Source organism: Mytilus californianus, unplaced genomic scaffold, assembly GCF_021869535.1.
Source record: "Mytilus californianus isolate M0D057914Y unplaced genomic scaffold, xbMytCali1.0.p SCAF_6, whole genome shotgun sequence".
Lineage (NCBI taxonomy): Eukaryota > Metazoa > Mollusca > Bivalvia > Mytilida > Mytilidae > Mytilus > Mytilus californianus.
The window spans coordinates 102,093,035-102,114,520 of NW_026262712.1; the positions used below are offsets into that span (position 1 = coordinate 102,093,035).

At 34.4% G+C, this 21,486-nt stretch overlaps 1 protein-coding gene across 2 annotated transcripts in view; it reads right to left on the bottom strand.

Moving 5' to 3' along the window:
- LOC127705457 (uncharacterized) overlaps positions 1-17,692 on the bottom strand; it is a 123,197-nt gene extending 105,505 nt beyond the window's left edge. For both annotated transcript variants that reach the window (XM_052209782.1, XM_052209781.1), the window contains exons 1-4: positions 16,616-17,692; positions 12,698-13,051; positions 2,210-2,569; positions 369-665 (exon numbers count right to left, since the gene is read on the bottom strand). In XM_052209782.1, coding sequence (XP_052065742.1) covers positions 369-665; positions 2,210-2,569; positions 12,698-13,051; positions 16,616-17,627 — 2,023 coding nt within the window. In that variant the 5' untranslated portion in view covers positions 17,628-17,692. The remainder of the gene's footprint in view (positions 1-368; positions 666-2,209; positions 2,570-12,697; positions 13,052-16,615) is intronic.
- Positions 17,693-21,486: the final 3,794 nt, after the last annotated feature.

Below are 21,486 nucleotides of genomic sequence, written 5' to 3' on the forward strand. Positions count from 1 at the left end.
TATACATAATGTCCATCAGTAATAAACTATCAATCATAAGACAATCATACCACATCTTCATATTATATATAATTATATCTCACAATATGTAGATATGACTAGCATCAAACGATTTGTAGTTTGCAAAACGTTTAAAGTCTAAATCACTTATAAAACAACAACAACATATTATACATCCTTTATTTTTTTTGCAACGTTAGTTTACCGATATTCAAATCTCATGAGTTCAGTAAGAAGAGAGACACCCAGGTAATAACTTTCAGGGAATCGCATGATCTACAAAAGGTGCATCGACATCTTAAGAGTCTCATGTTCTGTGTTTAAACAAGTCGGAAACTTAATGAATACTACACTATAATCCAACTTACTTGTAAAAATATCGAATGCAGTACATCCATCTTCATCTTTCACGCCTATATCAGCCCCTGCATCTAACAGGTCTATACACACATCATACAGTTTCAATTTTACTGTCCTGGTTAAAACAGGATTTTCCTTTGCTATGATATTTGGATCGGCTCCGTTTGAAAGCATTAATGAAATTAAGGTACAATCACAACGTTTATGGATCAGAAATTCAAGAGGATACTTTCCGGCAGAATTTGGCTGATTCAGTGGTAACCCATTTTCTATAAGTATTCTTAAGGTGTTGGTCTTCTTGAGTCCTAAAAACCAAATCAATAATCTTATCTATCTTAAAATAAATTTGCCTTCTCTATTGATCAGTGATTCGTATTTGCAGCTACATGTAGTAGCAAGTTTCTTTGCATATAGAATAATGAAACTTTTGGAATATCATATTCTTGTTAGAATGTATTCTAAACATTTAAATTATTGTGTATCAATTTGAAGTTAAGTGCAACTAATCTACTAGTCAGACCATGCCTAAGATGTTATATGTTTAATTTCCGTGACAAATCTATATTATTTGACCAATGTAAACATCTTGTTTGAATTGTTTGATATCTGTCAATTTAGGGCATTGTATTGTTTGCTATGCAGCATGGATTTTGTTCATTGTTGAAGGCCGTTGAAAAAAAGATAATACTCTAATCGTAAGTCATATTATACATTTAAATGCAGTCCAAGCATCAAGTTTACTAAACGCACGTTAGAGCCACGTTCACATATTTCATTTGTTTATTTCAATTTTCGCGTTTACCATAATTATGATGACGGGGTCAAAATTTAAATTTGTCATGTCTTCATGTGACCAAAAGTCAAAATTTAACGCAATTACTTTGCTGTACATCGTAAATAACTACATTCGGTCATTTCTTTATTTTGTTCAAGTGAATTTTAATAAAATAATTTAAGTAGAATTCCACAACAAAAAATTCAAAAACACGACGTATAATTCGATTGTCGATCAATTGCAGAATCGTATGTTTCAAATAATTAAATGAATGAATCTCAAAAGCAAATCACTAATTTAACCAATTACTATCCAATTCAAATCACAAAAAATGAGCTGAAAATGTGGTTGGTTGGACAGTTCCGGGATAAATATACATTTGTAACTTATGTACGATTCTTATTTTCAATCAATTAAACTCGTGTCTAAAGATGCATTGTAATCGTTAAAAAATTGAAAACAACACGTTTAATAATTTCATGCGTCTGAAGCGCTTTTCTGGATTTACCTTCATCAGGAACGCTCAAAGCCAAAAATTTGAAATCCGAGGGATGTATAAGTACCGAAACAGTTGAAGAGCTATATGACAAAAATACATAAAACAAAGAGCCAAATTCATCTAAGGTTATTTGCGCGTCAAAAATGGATATTTAGTAGTTGGGGGAGATTTTTGTAGCTGTGATAAGTCAAAGTATCTAGAAAGTGAATGCCGGTATTCTTTTTGTGTGTACTGAAATTTTAAGGTTTTTGTGCAGTGAACATGATGTTTACAAGAATGCAAGTGAGTAAACGCTGCTTAAGCTCCCCCACTTTTTTTTTCCATATTCCTGTAAATGGATTTTTTCAGGCTGTCATACAAGTGGGAGGTTTAGCTACCTATACAACCAGGTTTAATCCACCATTTTATACGTAAGGAAATGCCTGTACCAAGTTAGGAATATGACAGTTGTTACCCCTTCTTTTGGTGTGTTTGAGCTTTTGATTTTGCCATTTGAACTTTCCGTTTTGAATTTTCCTCGGAATTCGCTTTTTTTTTATTTTACTTTCTACTTTCAAAATAAAAGTAATACTAACCATTTCTTAAACAAGATGCAAATGCTGTAGTCTTGTTTTTACCAATATGAGATACATCAGCACCGGCATGAAGTAATACTTCGACAATTTTGTCTAATCTTTCCATTATAGCTAATATTAAAGGAGAATTTTTACCACCTTTAGTAAGGTTCGGATTTGCTCCTTTATTTAGCATTTTTGTGATAATATCTTCCAACACGCTTGTATTGTTAACATTTGTTTTGCTAAATCTACGAACTTCTGAGTACAAATCTGGGTTTCCTTTTATAGCAAGCTCTAGAGGATAGTCTCCTTTTGCGTTGGCTTTATTTAGGTCTGTGTCAGCTGTAATCAGAATTTCCAAGAATTTCCAGTTTGACTCTTTAAAAGACAAAAATACTAATACTGAAAATGTGATCTGATCCATTTTACATGTAGCCAGTAAAACGTCTAAGGCATGAAATAAGAAAATCGCAGTTAGGTGCTAGTCGAATATTTTTTCCAATCAAAATTGGAAGAAGGCGTTATTACTTTTTTTAAACTAAAGAACCAGCTTTGTTTTACTTCTACTAAACGTTTTGAAATGTTATTTCATTAGATAAAGTTTTGGGTGTCCAAAGGGTAAAATTAAATTTAGATATCTCATGAAATATAATCCGAGTTGAATATATGTTTAAACTTGGTATTATATTATCTTTTGGCAGGAACATTTCCAACTCAGAATTCCAGGTTTGGTCCCTTGACATTTGTATATGAAAACCGTATTCCTTAACGTACATGTACTAGGGTGGGTTGATAAAAGCTGGATGTTTCAATACTAGCATTTGATATTGTTCACAAAGTCTGTACAGAAAATTAAACCCTTTATTTTGGTCTTACTTAATCAAACTATTTACTGTAACATCTAAAATGTTCTTTTGTTTTATCACAAGAAGGAAATGAAGACTAACACGGATGTAAATCCAAACCTCCCGATTACTTTTTTATATTGTCCCAATTCACGCAGAAAATATGAAGTATTTTGAACACTCCAGAGGCTTAAGCTTGTTAATCCTCTATGCATGACATACATGCTTTGTCCTAGAAAAGAGGCTTCGAAAATTATTTGTTTAAAATGGAAAAAATATTATTTGGATTGCCTATCGGAAAACTCATAATTCAAATCAAATCAATAAATTGAACTTATGCATCTACATTATTCATGAAAGAAAACAATTTGTTAAAATCACATATCCGTCATTAAATTTCAAATATTTTACTTTGAGCGTTTGTAATGAAAGTAAATTCAGAAAACCACTTTAACACTACCAATTTATATTTATATATTTTTTTCATTTCCATTCCCTCTTTTGGTACGTAAAAACACCCAGAAGGACGATGAAAGTCTTTATTTTTGAAATATTATAACTGAAAAAACATACATAAAAAAAGAAAGAAATTCGTTCAGATTTAAAACTAACTTGACTCTAATATTTATTCATCTAAACCTCGCGGCTACCAACTTGTACTGTATGAGTGTCTTTTATGTATATATAAAGGTACAACCACTGTGTGTCCCTTGAACCGATGTGGATCATACATATAAAAATAAGATGTTGTAGTCAATGAAACAATTATCCATAAGAGACCAAATGTCACAAAAATTAACATTAATATAGTTCAATGTACGGTGCACATATATATATATATATATATGTTGGACTCTGAACCGCGATGGTACTCCGAACCGCGATGGTTACGCTGAGGTGCGATGGTTTGACGCTGAAGTACGTTTTTGATTACGCTGAAGTGCGATGGTGGCATTGTGACGCTATCTTGTTGTGCGATGGTGATAACGCCGATGTCCGATGGTCTACACAAACTACATTTTCAAAACTTTTCGATGTATATATCAATTTGTATGTTAGAAGCAGTTTTCCGGGGTTTTAAGTTTATAAGGGGCTCGTAAACTTTAAAAACTATATACGAGAAACTGCGAAGATTGATGAATAGGGGAAAGTTAACCTTCTGTAGCAAACTTTTTTTTAGAAATCTACAAACGGTTCCTTTTTACGTACGATGGGGCGTGACATTCTCTTACTACATACGGGTTCGCATACAGACACTCAGTATAATAATATTACGGTAATCCAGGAACTCATGAGAGGAACCAGTAAAGATAAAATGTTAATGCAGAATTATGTTCACATGCAGAAAATCAAAGAGGACGATCTCTCATTTAGAAAGCAACTGTTATTTAGGACAGTCCAAAATGAATGTAAATTCATATACATGTACTAGCTATTAAAACATATACATGTACTTCTCATAACAATTGCACATCTGTAGATTTTAAACTAGACATCATGCATCAAATAGACCATCGCACATCAGCGAACGTACCATCGCACTTCGGCGTAGACCATCGCTCTTCGGCGTGACCATCGCACTTCAGCGTCCCCATCGCACCTCCGAGTCCTACATATATATATATAGTGCAAGGCGATTTGGTGCCACGATATCTCAGTAGCATGAGTTCGAATCCCGGCGAGGGAAGAACAAAAAATTTGCGAAGGCAAATTTACAGATCTAACATTGTTGGACTGATGTTTAGACTAATTATATACAGAATGTTTTGTCAGCCATGTATCACCATCACTGCTGGTGATCCGATGGATAAAATCTGTTGTAGAGTCGTCACTGGTGTAGGAGATGCGTTGAAAGCGCTAACAGAAACAATGTTCGATTTATAATGTGATTTTTTGTGTGTTTTGTTTATAAACTATATACATAAAAGATGTGGTATGATTGCCAATTAGACAACTCTCCACAAGAGACCAAATGACGCAGAAATTAACAATTATAAGTCACCGTACGGCCTTCAACAATGAGTAAAGCACATACTGCATAGTCAGCTATAAAAGGTCCCGAAATTACAAATGTAAAACAATTCAAACGAGAAAACTAACGGTACAAAAACAAAATGAACGAATAACAAATAATTAAAACAGCAACGAACGACAACCACTGAATAACAGGCTCCTCACTTTGGACAGGCACACAAGTTAAAGATGTTAGCGGGATCCCACCTTCCCCTCACCTGGAACAGTGATGTCACACCAAAAGAACGAACTATAAAAATCAGTGAAAAGTCTTAACTCATCAGATGGATAAAAATAGAAATACATCTAATAAAATGTGGACGTGGCCGGGTACTTGTACATCCCAACAACAAAAAGAGACTAAGTACAGATCGGAGAGTACTCACAGTTACTGATAGCTGGTTCAAAGCCAAAAACAACCAATTAAAAAAAACACGCATCTTAGACTACAGATCTATGTTCGTTTATATAAATATACATCTCAATTGCAACTCATTGGTAGCCGAGATGTTTCGTCGATGTTTTGATGTCAGTTACACATAACACACTACAAATAGGGATTCGATGCCCAGTAAAGGCATATAAAAGTTATAAAAGTTCATGGTGATTTTAAATTCATTGCATGAATGCACAGAAATCTTTGTTGTAATCTCTGTATTTAAGGCATCAATGAGATACTTGGCTTTCTTGGTGAAGTTGACATCAATCAGAATACCACCTGAAACTGGACTCTGTGTCCACAAATCAAGCGCTATAATTTCAGTATATTCTGATTCGGTATCTTGTATTGTTGAATCCTTCATTGTATTTTCGGTTACCTGATGCCCGAATCCAAACTCTGTATACAAGTAGTCTGATCAAATGCATCTTCGCTAGCTAAGGGTTACGATCCACTCCCTTCCTCTCCACCCTTGGCGGATCAAGAGAGAATCTCGGATCCACGAGATAATGATTTTCATTGGTTGCAGTCGGAACTGGCTGCATCTAATCAAAAACGCCTTTAATATGATCACGTGTAAATGTAGACAATGTTGGTAAACAATTGTCACGGGCTGATTGAGCAACAAGTGTTTACCACCAAAACATACGACGATATTTAGTGACAATTTAAATGTTCTTAATCAACTAATAGAAGTTCCTGTGTATGTTTCTTGCACAAATGTTGGAATGTCAACGTATTTTCGTTTCCTGTTTTATCAAATTTGTTAACTCTAGACGCAACCATGTTTTCAGCTCCACAATAAAGAGAGTTTGAGTGCTACCATTGGTCAAGAATTCGGAATGGGCGTGATTTTCATCATACGATAGATGGCGCAACATTGTTATCACAAATATTGGCTTAATCTGCCAAGGGTGGAGAGGAGAGGGAGTGGATAGTAACCCTTGGCTAGCGAAGATGGATAAAAAAAGTAATGGTATAATCTTCCAATACTGAATTATCTTTCCTTGAACTATCAGATTCGTCGTCGGTAACGCATCAGACTCATCCAATATTACGGCAACCAATTCATGCGATTGCTTATCGCATATTTCATTTCCTTTTTCTGCATTCAATTAGCAAGCTTTCATACCTATACTACCGCTCAAATCAATAACATATGCAAATGATATAGAAAGTACCGTAACATCTGCTCCTGTATCAACTATAGCATCGACCTTATTGCCATTGACTTGAGTTGGAATGAGTAAACCTTGTCCTCTGCCAATTTTATAAACAGTTCTCCTTTCACGATTAGCGCCAGTGTGTAGTCTTCTTATAGAGCTGGGGGATCGTGATCTTTTTGAACAATCACGTTTGAAATGGCTCTTATCGCCACAAAAATAACATCCCGTTGACTGTGTTGTCGGGGTAGCTGGTTTTGAATCTTTCAGCATAGCCCTTTCTAAAAGATCTCTTAGTGCTTTGATTTCATTCTGTAAACTTTGATTATCTGGTTTCCGAAATGAAGTAAACAATTGTCTTACGGTTTCCATCGTTTCATATTGGTCATTACTGTTTTCATCTTCGTCATTCTCATCTTTCCATGTAACGCGTCTGGACCTTTGTTTTGTACTAAAATCAACATTTCTTCCCAACGTAGCATGATACTTGTGTTGTAGTTGTTAAACAATATCTAGTGCAGAAGATACAGTCTTAGGTTGACTATTTAAATCTTCGTATGGTATCTTGGGGTTCTTATGGCCCTTCAGAAAGTGTTCCGCTGCTAGTTCATCTTGTAACTCGATATTACTTGTTGGGTATGCTCTTGAAACTAAAAGACTTACTTCTTTAGCAAACTCTTCATTTTTTTCATTGTGTTGTCTAATATCAGTTAGTTTTTTCGTGCAGTGGTTGAGGGTTCTATTCGGTTGATCCTGTTTTCCATGTGATGCGACAGGAATTCAAATGTATTTCTTTCCTGTCGTTGAATTACTGTCATGAATTTACTCGCCTGTCCTCGCAGGCATTTAATGTACCTATCTAACTTTTTCTCTTCTGTCCTTTCGTTTCTCCTAGCTGACCTGTTGTAAGGGATAATGAACACTTCATAATTATCCTTTCCGTCGAATGTTGGAAGTTTTGGGTGGGGAACGTCATTCTTCGTTACTCTTTGTCTTGTCTGCTGTGTATTATTACTACTGTGCAGCATTGCTGCATTCTCACGAGAAAACGAAGATTGCATGTTTCTTGGTGAATCTTCGTAATGTTTGTGCTCATAGGAGTTGATCTAGACTAACATCTTTGTATAGTACGTAATAACGGTCTAAAAGGGAGATGTGTTGTTGTATATCTTTGAGTTGATGACAATGGTGTGTACAAATTGCCAGTTGGCCTGGGACTGCAAACTCCCGGTCTGTCTGTCATCATCTAAATTCTGTGACGATCGCACGGGATTGTGCCCTCGTCCGAACTGCGAATATTCTGTTGTTTTATCATATAAACTGAATAAAGATGGTCTGGAACTGTTCCCAAGACTGAGCTGTAATTCTGATGACGGCTTACTATCTACAGGTGTAACACCACTAATTCGGGCCTGGCCATAAAGCACATACCAGAAAGTAGTACATATTTAACACAAAATAGTTCCTACGCATGAGTGTAACTTTCAAAATATGTAGAATATTTAGCTATTTTTGGTATCAAATGAAAGCTGAATGACTGGTGATCATTGTAGAACACTTTTTGACTTATAAATTTGAATATTTAAAAAACTGCACCAAATTTTAAAAAGAGGGTACATTTTGCCTGTTTGTCAGATCTGAAGTACCTGTTTTGGTACATCTGAAGTTCCGGGAACCAGTTCTTTCTTATATGCCATTAAAGGTGTGTTGATTTTTTCAGTACAAGACACCAGAAAGTGTTGCTTTTACATGCAATGATTGACACTTTATTTGAACTTAAAATAAAAGGTGACATTTCAGCTCTTAAATTGACATGATAAGGTATTTTAGCCTTTTATGGTCATACAACATGCATGCAGTTAAGACTTGACTCTAAGTTCTTATTTTTGCATTATTTGGGATAGAAATCAATAAAACATGTATATTATGACTTGTTAATGGTAAAAAAATAGCTCTTGGTCAAATAATCCAATGATGTTTCAAGTTTTATTGGTTTTCTTATGGTAGCCTTTTACAATCTAGGCAATTGGTATATACTCATGTAAGAATTCCAAAATCTCACTGTACATGCAATTTTAAACCAGTTTAGCAAGTTATCCAGCTGAAGGATATATAAATTGCTCTTAATAATTTATGTTGTACCACAGGTTAATGGTTTATACCAAAGATGTCCCTTTTCCAATTTGAATAAAAAAGGGGGGACAGAATTCTCAATTATGTCTTAGGTTAGGACTAATATATTTTTATTAAATGAACAACCTCTGGTAAAAATATGACTATTGGTAAGCACATTGCTTTCCTAATAGAAATTAATAAATAGAACAATGATATTGAGAATAAAAAAAGTATATTGGCCAGTAGTATTATCCATATGCAGTTTTCTTTGAATAACCGATCTTTTACTACCAGTCCAATTTGAGCTTAAAATTAATAAAATAGTATTTGGACTAACGCTTTATCTGTTTTTTATTGGTTGAAATAGATCATAAAATGATGTAAAGTAAAGCTGAAGTCAATATAGCAAGTTTGGTTCTGTTATACAAAGAAATGGAACAACTGTCAACAGTTATGGAATCCCAAACCACCACTCCAGTTGAGGAACTATGATCAACCTTCACCACCGCCGTATTCACAATTATCGACAAATACACCCCGTCATAGCTATGCTCATCTAGAAATTCACCGCCGTGGCTCAACAGAAATCAAAGCCGGATGTTAAAACGCAAAATATGACTCTATAAGAATGCTAAGAAATCTAAACAGTGGAACGATTAAAAAAGCTTCCCAAAAAAGTACAAAAAAGAATTTAAGAAAGCAGAGATCAACTATATAAACAACACTAATTACCAAGATTTAAAAGAAAACAACATAAAACAATTCTAGCGTTATGTTAAATCCATACGACATGAAAACATTGGTATACCAGCAATGAAACAGAATTGAGCACTTGCAAACGACAAGAAGGAGAAAGCAAATATACTATTAAACCAATTTGAATCGGTTTTAACAAAAGACACGGTAAATGCGACACCAAACATTGATAAGAAAGTTGACAAATCAAAACCACTACTGACAATAACAACAAAGGGAGTTGAGACACTTTTGAAGAACATAAAGTCATTTAAAGCCATTGGGCCAGACAACTTACCAAACATTGTTCTGAAAAACTGCTCTAAACAACTAGCACCTGGGCTGAGACACATCTTCCAGCAATCCACAAACTCTGGCACCCTACCTTCTAATTGGTTAAATGCAAACATCACTCAAGTATTTTAGAAAGGAAATGTAAACACACCAGAGAACTATGGACCTGTTTTTCTTGACTGCGTTACCTGCAAGCTGCTTGTGCATATCATATAATTTATGTAAAAACATCCTGAAACACCTCGAAAGAGCAATATACTCTCACCACTCCAGCATGGCTTCTGTTCAAGTTTCTCCTGTGAAACCAAGCTTTTAACAACTATGAACGATTTATTCCAACTTCATGACAAAGCTTAAGGCCTGCAGACAGATATTGTAATACTTGATTTCTCTAAAGCCCTCGATACGGTCCCGCACAAAAGGCTGTTATCCAAACTCGAAAGTTATGGTATTGATTATCCAATACTAGATTGGCTCAACATGTTCCTTACAAAACGATCTATGAGAGTCCTGGTAGATGGCGAAAATTCGAACCCTGTAGGTTTAGCATCAGGAGTACCTCAAGGCATGGTATTAGGACCGCTGCTGTTCCTTTGTCACATAAATGACTTACCTGCAACTGTTAAATCCCAAGTCAAAGTATTCGCCGACGATTGCCTACTATATAGGAAAGTCCAAACACAACAGGACCACCAACTACTACAAAACGACCTTGTATCGTTGGAAGAATGGGCCACCAAAATGCATGGGGTATGAGATTTAATGCCGAAAAATGTTACGTGATGAGCGTCAACAACAAATCATCTCATTTTTACAAACTGGACAATCACATCCTGCAACTGTTACAACAAAATCCGTATCTCGGTGTTATTATCTCAGATGATCTGAGATGGGGCGTCCACATTGCTAAAACCGTGATGACGGCCAACTCCACTCTAGGCTTCTTGCGACGAAACCTCCGTCACTGTCTAAAGGATTGCAGGAAACAGGCGTATATAGGACTTATCCGGTCACTTCAAAAATATGCGTCGATAGTATGGGACCCTTACTTAATCAAAGACATTAATGCACTTGAACGAGTCCAGACACAAGAGTGTGCTTCATCAGTGGGGATTATACAAGCAGAGAGGAAGGAAGTATAATGAGAATTATGAATGAACTAAAACTTCTGACATTGGAAAATAGACCTCGTCACAGTAGACTCACTTTTCTCTACAAGGTGGCCGGGAAGTTGGTACCAGCTATACCACAAGACTCAGTATAAGTTAGGGAGAGACCAAAACGACAACGACAAATAAAATCAAAAAAAAATTAGTGACTGTAAAACAACAAACATTGTAGATAAATTTGCTCAAAACAACAGTCGGTGCTTCAAAATTCCACCTAGCAAATCCGATCAATATAAAAAGTCTTCTTTGTAAGAACAATATCCGATTGGAATAGACTACCAGACAATCTCGTGTGTGCCAAGACAATCGAGAGCTTTAAGACTTCTGTTGCTCTCACAACGTTGGACTAATTTTCCAGCGCCTCTCTCCCGTTGCCATTGATGCCATATACTGACCCTGCAACGTACTCATTCAGATTCAGACTATCTTGATTGAAAGGATGTGGTCGGGGACTGTTCCCACGACCGAGCTGTAAATCTGATCTCGACTTACTATCTTGATTGAATGAAGATGGTCTAGGACTGTTCCCTTGACCAATCTGGAAACTGTCAACTGGTTTGTCGTCACATAAACTAGGGTCTAGATGTTCGACATCAAATAATCCATACTTTGGACAAATAGAAGATCCCGAAAATTCGTCATCTGTGTAACCAGAAGTACTTGCTCTTAAGATCCGATTTTAATGTCTCCCGGTTCTGCAAAAAGGTATTGTTTAAATCTTCTAAAGTTCTACTTTGATGGTGGAGTAGTTGCATTGTATTGACAGACATCTCATCCTGTTTCCTTAACATATCAGTCATGGTTTCAGCCAAGGTAACCATGTCGTTACCAATCCTTTCTAACACGTTAAGCATTTTTATGCCTAACTGATCACCATTTGGTTGGGAATCTTAGCTGACTTTTCTATCATAACCCGTCTCAATGACTTTATTAAATTCAATTTTCCGATTGTCATTCATGTCTGCAATTTAATTGCTATTCACAAAGATTATAATTATCTGTAGATCAACATGTATGTTCGGAAATTTGGTGACGAGGTCGGAGCAACCGGAATTATTATTTTTTCAAATGCAAAATTTCGTCAGTAATTTTTTGTAAAATTTAATGAATTTTCAGTAATTATAAGTAAGTAAGTAAAAAAATCACAAGATCTCACCGGAATAATTATGTTTGACGGGGATCCGCTTCTGGATTGCCCAATCGTCAACTCACGTGGTTTTCCAAACTGTCAACTTTCCGATGAATTTCCAAACTTTTCCGACGAATAAATTCACAATAATCATTACTTCTGACACCAGTGTGATGCCTAAAGCACTTCCTTAGTAACGTGGGTCCTATTTGGAACCACAAATAGAAATCAACAAATAAAGCTTAGCTACGACAAAAAGACGTCTGTAGAACTCAAGAAAACTGTAAAATCGAGTTGAGTTTAATATTATAGTATGTTATTCACGATGCACCCCCCTCCCCCATCAGAATGTAATGAGCAGTGAAAAAATGCATCGATGGGTAGGGGAGCATCGTGAATAACATACTATAATATTAAACTCGCCTCGATTTTACAGTTTTCTTATCTTTACATTATCAATTTTAAGATGCAAAAATTTAACTGTTTTATCTTTAAAAGGATAATGAACTGTTTACAGTTTGCTATCATATAGCAGGAAACACGTTTTATTTTTTAAATATTTTTTGTTGTTGCAAGTATATCACAATTAACAAATAAAACTAACCTATGCAGCACACATGAACAGCTGAATTGCCATCTTTTCCAAGTTGATGTATGTTGGCACCTACAGCTATTAACATTTCGAAAACACCTTGCAGACGATTTTTGGTTGCTGTAATCAACGGTATTTCCAGTTCCTGGGTTGATAAATCTGGATTGGCACCGTTTGAAATTAAATCCGCTACATCATTTTTAATCAATTCTAATTCCTGACTTTCAATTTCCAGACCCGATCGTCCAAAAGTATAGATATTATTACTTAGCAAAGTATGCAAAGCCAATCCTAATGTAGGTACTTTGTAATTGCACTCGATATCCTGCACAGATATTCCAGCATTAAGAAATGATTTCAGCTGGTCTAAAACAGATAAAATTATGTCATTATAATAATAGTTCAAATTGTAAAAATTGCTTTTATTTTTTTACATAAAGTGAATGAGTTTCACATCATGAATATATCTAAGCATCATCATATTTAAATCCCCTTTCGTCCTTTCCATTGTAAAGTTTTATAACACATTTCTAGATCTAGTAATAGTTTGTTAGTTTGTTTGTCGGTGTGTATGGATGGGAACTGAATTTTGAAAAGAGTATGTATGCATTGTTATACTAATGAAAGTTCAGAAAGGCTTTCTTGAAATCAACCGCAAAATTTATAGAAATATCATAAAACTAATCTCATGGTTCTATATATGAATTATCTGAATGGGTACAGAAGCTAGAGTATCCGGTGATTTTGTATCGCTCACTTTAGAATTTTGCATTAAATTGATAAAATGCAACAATAACTATAGTGTTAAAATAGAAATTGTGAGGTCAAAAATATTGTCTTGATGATAATATTAGCTGTTTCAAGTTTTAGTTCATTTATTGTTCTGACCATATATATTTATCTAATGGCAGTAACTCTTACAACCACGGTGGCTTATTTGTGCATCTTGTTGTGCTGATCCTATTTGATATTTACAGCTAAACTCTATCACATATAGTTTCACATAAAACACAAATAATTATCAGAATCATCAAGCCAGTAACTCATGTAAAGAGCTAACAGAATATGTTATTATAATTCCTAGTATTTGTTAAGATACTGATAATATTTCCTTTTTCATAGTTTCTTTTTATGTCCTATTGGCTCATTAAAAATCACACAAAATTGAGTAAAAATCGTCAAATAGACAATTTGAAGTTGACGGACGTTTCGGTCATGTTGGTTATTTGTTCATTTTATTTTGCTGATTGTTTTTTCTATTTGCAGTATCTATCGACTTCAGTTTCTGCCAAGATGGTAAATAGGTAAAACTCGTCTTTCAAGGGCTATAACTCGTATAAGGGGTTGACTGATAATTTCGACAATTTTAACTTGCAAATCTTTTCTTGTGGATCATAGATTTAGGAAGATGTGGTATGAGTCAATGAGACAACTCTCCATCCAAGTCACAATTTGTTAAAGTAAACCATTATAGGTCAAAATAGGATCTTAACTACGGTCCCTTGACTCAAACCGAACAGCCCCAAAAATTTACTATTGTAAAACCAACCATTCAAACAGGAAAACCAACGGTCTATTCTATATAAAAAAACGATGTCTACTATTTACAGTCTATTTCTGTTCCTGCTAGTTTTAACGGTACATACCGGGTCGAATCCGATACCGATACCAATAGTATATTCACCTGTTACATATTACCTTATCTGTACGTTCCGCATCTGACAGGCGCACCACCAAACGGTGTATTTAGGATTTGCTATATACACGGGTTATAATCACATAATCACACTACTAAATTCAATCATTGTCACATTGTTTCCTATTGTAGTATTTTAATCAGCATGACTTTATAAGATGACAATACGAATACTAAAAATCTAGACTTAAAATAAGGCGTATAGGTACAGTTTCCAATTTGTTAGCCGGCATGACGTTAAAACGGCGAATCAAAGAATTCAACTTTATTTATAACTAATATAGGACAATGCTGTTGATTAAAAATTACTCCATTCCAGACCCTTTTGTTTTCCAAATAATTAATATTACCAATAATTGATAAGTTCCAGGTCGACGGGTTCAAACAGAAAGATTTTGAAAGCAGAGAAAACTGTGCATCTTATAATCAGCATGACTTTATCAGATGACAATACCAATACTTAAAATCCAGGCTAAAATAGGGCTTACACATAGTTATATACTTTAATTCAGTCACGAACCCGCGATATCGCGGGTGTGTTCTTGTTTCAATAAAATAAGACAGGAAATATATATAAAAAAAATAAAATCTAATCAAAAGGTAAAATCCCTATCAACTCACCAATGCACGTTTGATCTTATGAATAATAAGTGTCTGTGTAGCATAGTACATGTTCAAATATGCAGCAAATCTTGAAGAAAATCATTCAACTTATGTCATCAATTTTGGACGGTAAGCTGCGATTGGATCATATAGTGATACATGTTTAATCCTGATCAACATTTTCAGAGACATATTTAAAAAAAAATCCAATATATATGCCTATATACATCTAATAACAAGACAAAATACATTTTTCCATGCCATTTCATTCACTAATGAGATAGTAAATTAATTCTTTTGATACATTTATATTGTTATCGAATTCATATACATGTATATTGAATTCATTTATTTGGCCGCAAACGTACGATTTTTACGATATTTTTTAAGGAGAAATGGGGGGATGAAATGGCACATCCTGCATTTGTTCAACAAAAAAAAAGGATCAAGCCTGTTTAATTAAAAAAAAAATTATCCCCCCTTTCCCATTTTCCCCAATTAAAATCAAACGGTAGCTTGCTTACCTCTGACATCTTTTTTATTTATTACTTTCTTGCGAAGTTGCATTTTAAAAAGTCTCAAATGTGTACAACATTCACCTTTTACTTGAAAGGGTTCTTTTTATAAAGTTATTAAATTCTTGATTTTTTTTTAAAAATCTCTCGGCTGACAAAATGACTAAAGAGAAGTGAAAAAAATGTGTTTAAACTGTAACTTACATTAACTGGTATATAACCATTCAAGTTTCTAATATGTTTAGTTTTGCTACCTCTTCTAAATGCGAAATGTACTACTTTTTTCTTGAAACGTCGTACAAGTCAGATACAAAACATAGGTAACAAAAAACAGGCCGGAAACAACCTGTCTTATTGTTTTTCTGAAATATTTGATCCACCAATTATATATTCTGTTTTTAATTCGTTATGTCTTATGAATATAAGACACCTTTTAATTTCTGAACATAAAGACATACTTACATTTGATCTTTGTGTTTTTGACAAACTTCATGATGATAAGGATTTATATCTTCGAATTAAAATAAAATCTCCTTGCCTTTATATTTTTCAATGACAAATTTTTTCAACTTCGTACTTTATTTGGCCTTTTTAATTTTTTTTATTAGAGCGTCACTGATGAGTCTTTTGTGGACGAAACGCGCGTCTGGCGAAAATATAAAATTTCAATCCTGGTATCTATGATAAGTTAATTTTCACCATGTTTTGATGGTCATGTAACGTGAAAATCAATCTGTCAATTACATAAGTGCCAATCTTTTCTAATTAAAAAAAAAAAAAAAAATATAAACATTAATTTTAACTTTGCTTATCTAACATATAAATAATAATGCAGCCTCGAATTGTATGCTTGGTGCCTTTTTGGTCAGCAATACAAATATCTGCATCAACGGTCTTGCCCTTATATACTCAAAAAAGAACGATGCATCAGTACGCACGTACTTACAGAGAAATAGAACAATTTTACCTAACCAGTACATAATCAGGATATTTCGTTCAACATATTTCGCGACTTTTGCTTTAAACAAATCTGCAAATTTACCTCGCAAAATTCGTTTTTAAAAAGACTGTCATGTTTCCCCGGTAAACAAATGGTAAATCAGTAAAATAACATACCATAATGTGTGCAACACTGTATCACATTTTTGCCGTCTCTTCCAAAATTTAAATTTGCACCAGCTTCAACTAAAGCCTCAATAGACTCACTTCCTGCGTTACTGTCTAAAGCAATCATCAGAACTGAACTTTTTTGGTGTGTCTCGTACAGGTTTGCACCACGTTTGATAAAGTCTAGAACAAGCGATGGACATTTCTTTATCGCTAGACAAAAACAACCAATTGTTCCTTCCAAAGTTTCCCCCTTGTATGATATATCAGCGCCATGCTCTAATAGCACTCTAGCATTACCTTCATTTCCCATTGATAAAGCCATAAAAAGGGGTTGCTGGTTAAGGTTATTTCTTATAAGCGGTTCATTTACATTCGCACCATACTTTAAGAGTATTTGGATCATTTCTGCACAATTTTTGAAACCTCTTGAAGCTGTATGGATAGCTTTTAGTCCAGTTCGATTTTTAGTTTTACCGATCGTTCCAATATTAACATCAGCTCCACATTTACATAAAATTTCAACGCCTTTTGAGTCATTATCTTTCACAAGCATCAATAATGCAGTACTTCCATTTGAGAAAACTTGATTAATATCTAATTGGCTTTTTTTCTGTAAATTTTTTATTGTTTCAATGTTCCCAGATTTTGCAGCAAAATAAAATAGTTCATAACAGTCGTTGTATTCAATTTTTGACGCCTCATCCTCTAAGCCCTCGTCAGTTTGTAAAAAATATTTCACGACCTCTGTGTTTCCATGGGAACAGGCAGTTTGTAAACATGTTTTTTCGAATTCAATGCAATCGTCTTCATTATCTTCAGCACCCATGTCCATCAAAGTTCGCATAAGGTCAACGGTACCAGAACCAGCAACCCGATGTAATAAACAATGTCCAGCATCGTCTTTAAAATTCAAAATCTCCTTCCTTTTTGAACTATCACAGCATAAACGGAGGAGTTCGTCGGCATCATCCGTATTAACTGCTCTTTTTAGCCTATCAACAAACGTCAGATCATCCATGTGTCTTATTAGAATAAGGAGATGTAGTACATTCCTTTTAAATGGCGTTCTAAAATGGCCGAATATTGTATTGATAACAAATAGAAAGTAAAATTAGATTGATTTTTCGGAAGTGTAAGTTTATCATATGCATGAAGTTATTTTTATCTTTATGTTTACTAACCGCGAACTTTAAATTATGAATATTTGATACGATTAGATATCACTACGTACGTTCACCGACCTTGATAATTAATTGTCAGACTGCGTGTAATTTTACAACACAGGATGTGAATAAATTAGCAATACTCAGTTGTAATTTTCTATTGTTGACTCAAAACTAAATGATTAATAGAATTACATAAAACAAAGATACATAAGAAATTACACAAAACGATACGAGCGACACAGTCCGCTGGAAAGGATTTAAATGTAGCAATACAAGGTCAGTATTCTAACGTTCGGATATCCTGCCTACACTTTCTAATGGTCCTTTTTATAACAAATGTTGAATTACATGTATTCTAATAAAAAATAGTAATTAATATAATTTTAACAACTGATCTTAAGTCTTAATATGGACTTTTCACCAGTACACGTACTAAGCTTAAATCGTCATATCAAAATGAAATTGACTCTTAAAGTTCTATTCTACTAATTGATTTCAAGCAGACAACGACATATTGATAAGAGAAAAATTGTAACAACATAAAATATTAATGCCTAGGTAAAACATTCACGAATTACCTCGCCGGCGCTACTACGTATATTTATACGAATTAAATCTCGAGGATGATCCCGGAAATGCTGTTTCCGTAGTCTGATACTGATCCGAAACGGATGTACAACGGCTTGCTTGACAACTGGTTTTGACGTATCTACCAAGGGTAGTGTGAGAAAGTGGTCGTGGTCGACATAAGAGATAAGGATTCTTTCAATACGACGCGGTTTAATACGAAAATGACACGATTTAATATGCAACGACACGTATGTACTGCTGATAAACATCGGTTTGCTACGGTATAATTAAGGGTTAGTACGAATGAGAATGATCTGATACGGAATAGTACGAACCGCCATATTTTCAATTATCAATATCAAATTCCTGCCAATTAATTGCAAGCATCAGAGTTGATCATGTTGGATAATGTTAGGACTAGTACGTAGTTCACTGGAAATAACCTTAAAAATCATCCGAGTCTACAATTAAGTGCGGATTATTATTACCTATTGTTTGTGTGCTGGTCGTTTGTACAACAGGATTGTGTATGCGTCTAGTGTGGTTTGGAGTCATAAGCACTTTATCACCACTGGCTATACTGTTTAATTAATTTGTAGGTGACACGAAAAGAGTGTCTTTCTGCCAGGACAAAGCCTCTACACAATTCGAGACTTCTGCGATGACTCCTCGCGACAGTACATGGTAACTATGATTTAGCATTCTAGGCATTATTGTAGAGGATCTCGGAGCAACAAGAGTCCTAGAGATCCATTGTGTAGGCCCACTGGCACTCACCAACCTTGTTCTAACTATATGGATAAATAGTACAACTGCCTTTGGTAAGATCTGGGAAGATTAAAGGCTTTGGGAGCAGAAACAGAAAGAAAAGCGGGGAAAATGGAGCTTTTCAGTCATGGTAATCAATCGTGTATTGGAGAGAAAACCAAAACAGTAAAACTCCAACCTGCAGGTAGTAGGTTTCTCACATGGCTAATCACCAGGCAGAGCAAACAGAAGCTGATTACGGAAACCACACATAAGTGGCCTCATGTACAAGTACACACGAAGACGATTAAGCATGTACAGTAATTACGGTTTTAAAGGGCACTAGCTGTCAAATTCATGTTCACCGATTTGACTCAAATTCTTATATTTGATTTATAACCATGTAAAACATTTATCCAATTCATAAAAAGTCTAAAATAAACAATTTACAGGGCGTGGGATTGATAATTTGAAGCTTCGTTTCTTGTGTCTTGACGCAATCTAATTAAATATGGAGTTGACCTCCGATAGTCATATAAACGATATGAACATTAATATACATATAAATAGAAAGCGAACTCGTGCAATTGGATTTTTCTAGGTCTGTTTGGTTTCATATTATAGATTAAAATATATGTTAATCATCTTTTTTACCTGTAGAAGAAGGATTTTTTTGTGGATCGATTTGGAGGGAAAACCAAAACAGTAAAACTCCATCCTGCAGGTAGTAGGTTTCTCGCATGGCTAATCACCAGGCAGAGCAAACAGAAGCTGATTACGCACATAAGTGTCTCATGTACAAGTACACACGAAGACGATTAAGCATGTACAGTAATTACGGTTTTAAAGGGGCACTAGCTGTCAAATTCATGTTCACCGATTTGACTCAAATTCTTATATTTGATTTATAACCATGTAAAACATTTATCCAATTCATAAAAAAGTCTAAAATAAACAATTTACAGGGCGTGGGATTGATAATTTGAAGCTTCGTTTCTTGTGTCTTGACGCAATCTAATTAAATATGGAGTTGACCTCCGATGGTCATTTAAACGATATGAACATTGATATACATATAAATAGAAAGCGAACTCGTGCAATTGGATTTTTCTAGGTCTGTTTGGTTTCATATTATAGATTAAAATATATGTTAATCATCTTTTTTACCTGTAGAAGTAGGATTTTTTTGTGGATCGAATCGGTCAATCAAATGATTTACCTTTGTTTCACTTCCAATGTTGACATTCTTCTCCTTTAAACAACTGAACACGCACAATTCATGCGTTATCCATCTAGCTTAGGGGTTTAATTGACTTAGGCATTATGAAAAATCATGAAATAAAGTCACAGAAATATACACCACGACACAATGTTATTGTCATATATCATAGATCATCACAAGAGTTGAATTATGTTTTGAATGAAATGTTAATTAGTTCAGTTAAAATAACATTGTCGAACTAACTCAACAAAGTTAATTTATATTTCAAGAAAGATTATAGAATACGTTTTGGTAACTTTTGGAATTTGGTATTTATGGCAGAGTTTTGATAGTCTTTTTGAAAACTCTTCTCAACTCATCTTGAGTTAGATGCAGAGCTTTCACTAAATAATGTAAAATACTTAATCTTTTTTTGGAATGTACGTTTACCTCTGGATGTCTTTTGAGTTTTATCTTGTCTCAAAAAATTCGTCCAGTGCGGGCGTCAACCGTTTTTTTTTTAAATTGTGATAGGTCAGATTGAAGGGAACCACTTATGATAAGTCCGTGATATGTCTATGAAGTTGTATTAGCATTGGCACATGTCATTTCAATTGAGTATTTTGGTCTTGCAAAGTATCCTATGTTTTCTTTCGTTTTATATATTTTCCTTTTATAATCCCTAATTATTGACTGTGTTCCAATAAGACTGTACAATCATGTCATATTGTTAGTCTCCGTTTGAATTTGATATAAAACAAAACAGAAAGGAAATTACAATAATTTGGTCTGTACACACACTAACATGCAAATGTATTGAAAACTTGTCAACTTATATCATAACTGGTTGCTGAAAACAATGAGGATTCAATTCGTTAGGCTACTTATTTTGATTATAGAATCAAATTACACAGAATAGCTTTTAAAAACCATCATGTTATCTTGAGATCAATAACACTAAAATTGTAACGTTGTATCACTATTCTTATTCATTCAAACTAAAAGTGTAAAACATAATTTTGTCAATTCTTGAAATTTTAAATTAGGAGATTTGTAAAGATGAAATGCATACTGAGTTCTTTATACATGTTATACGCTTTTTAAAAATACAGCAACACAATGTATAAGTCTTGATGTGAACATATGATCCAAGTAGGTTGTACGGTGTGGAGATATTCTTTGCTAATGTGAAG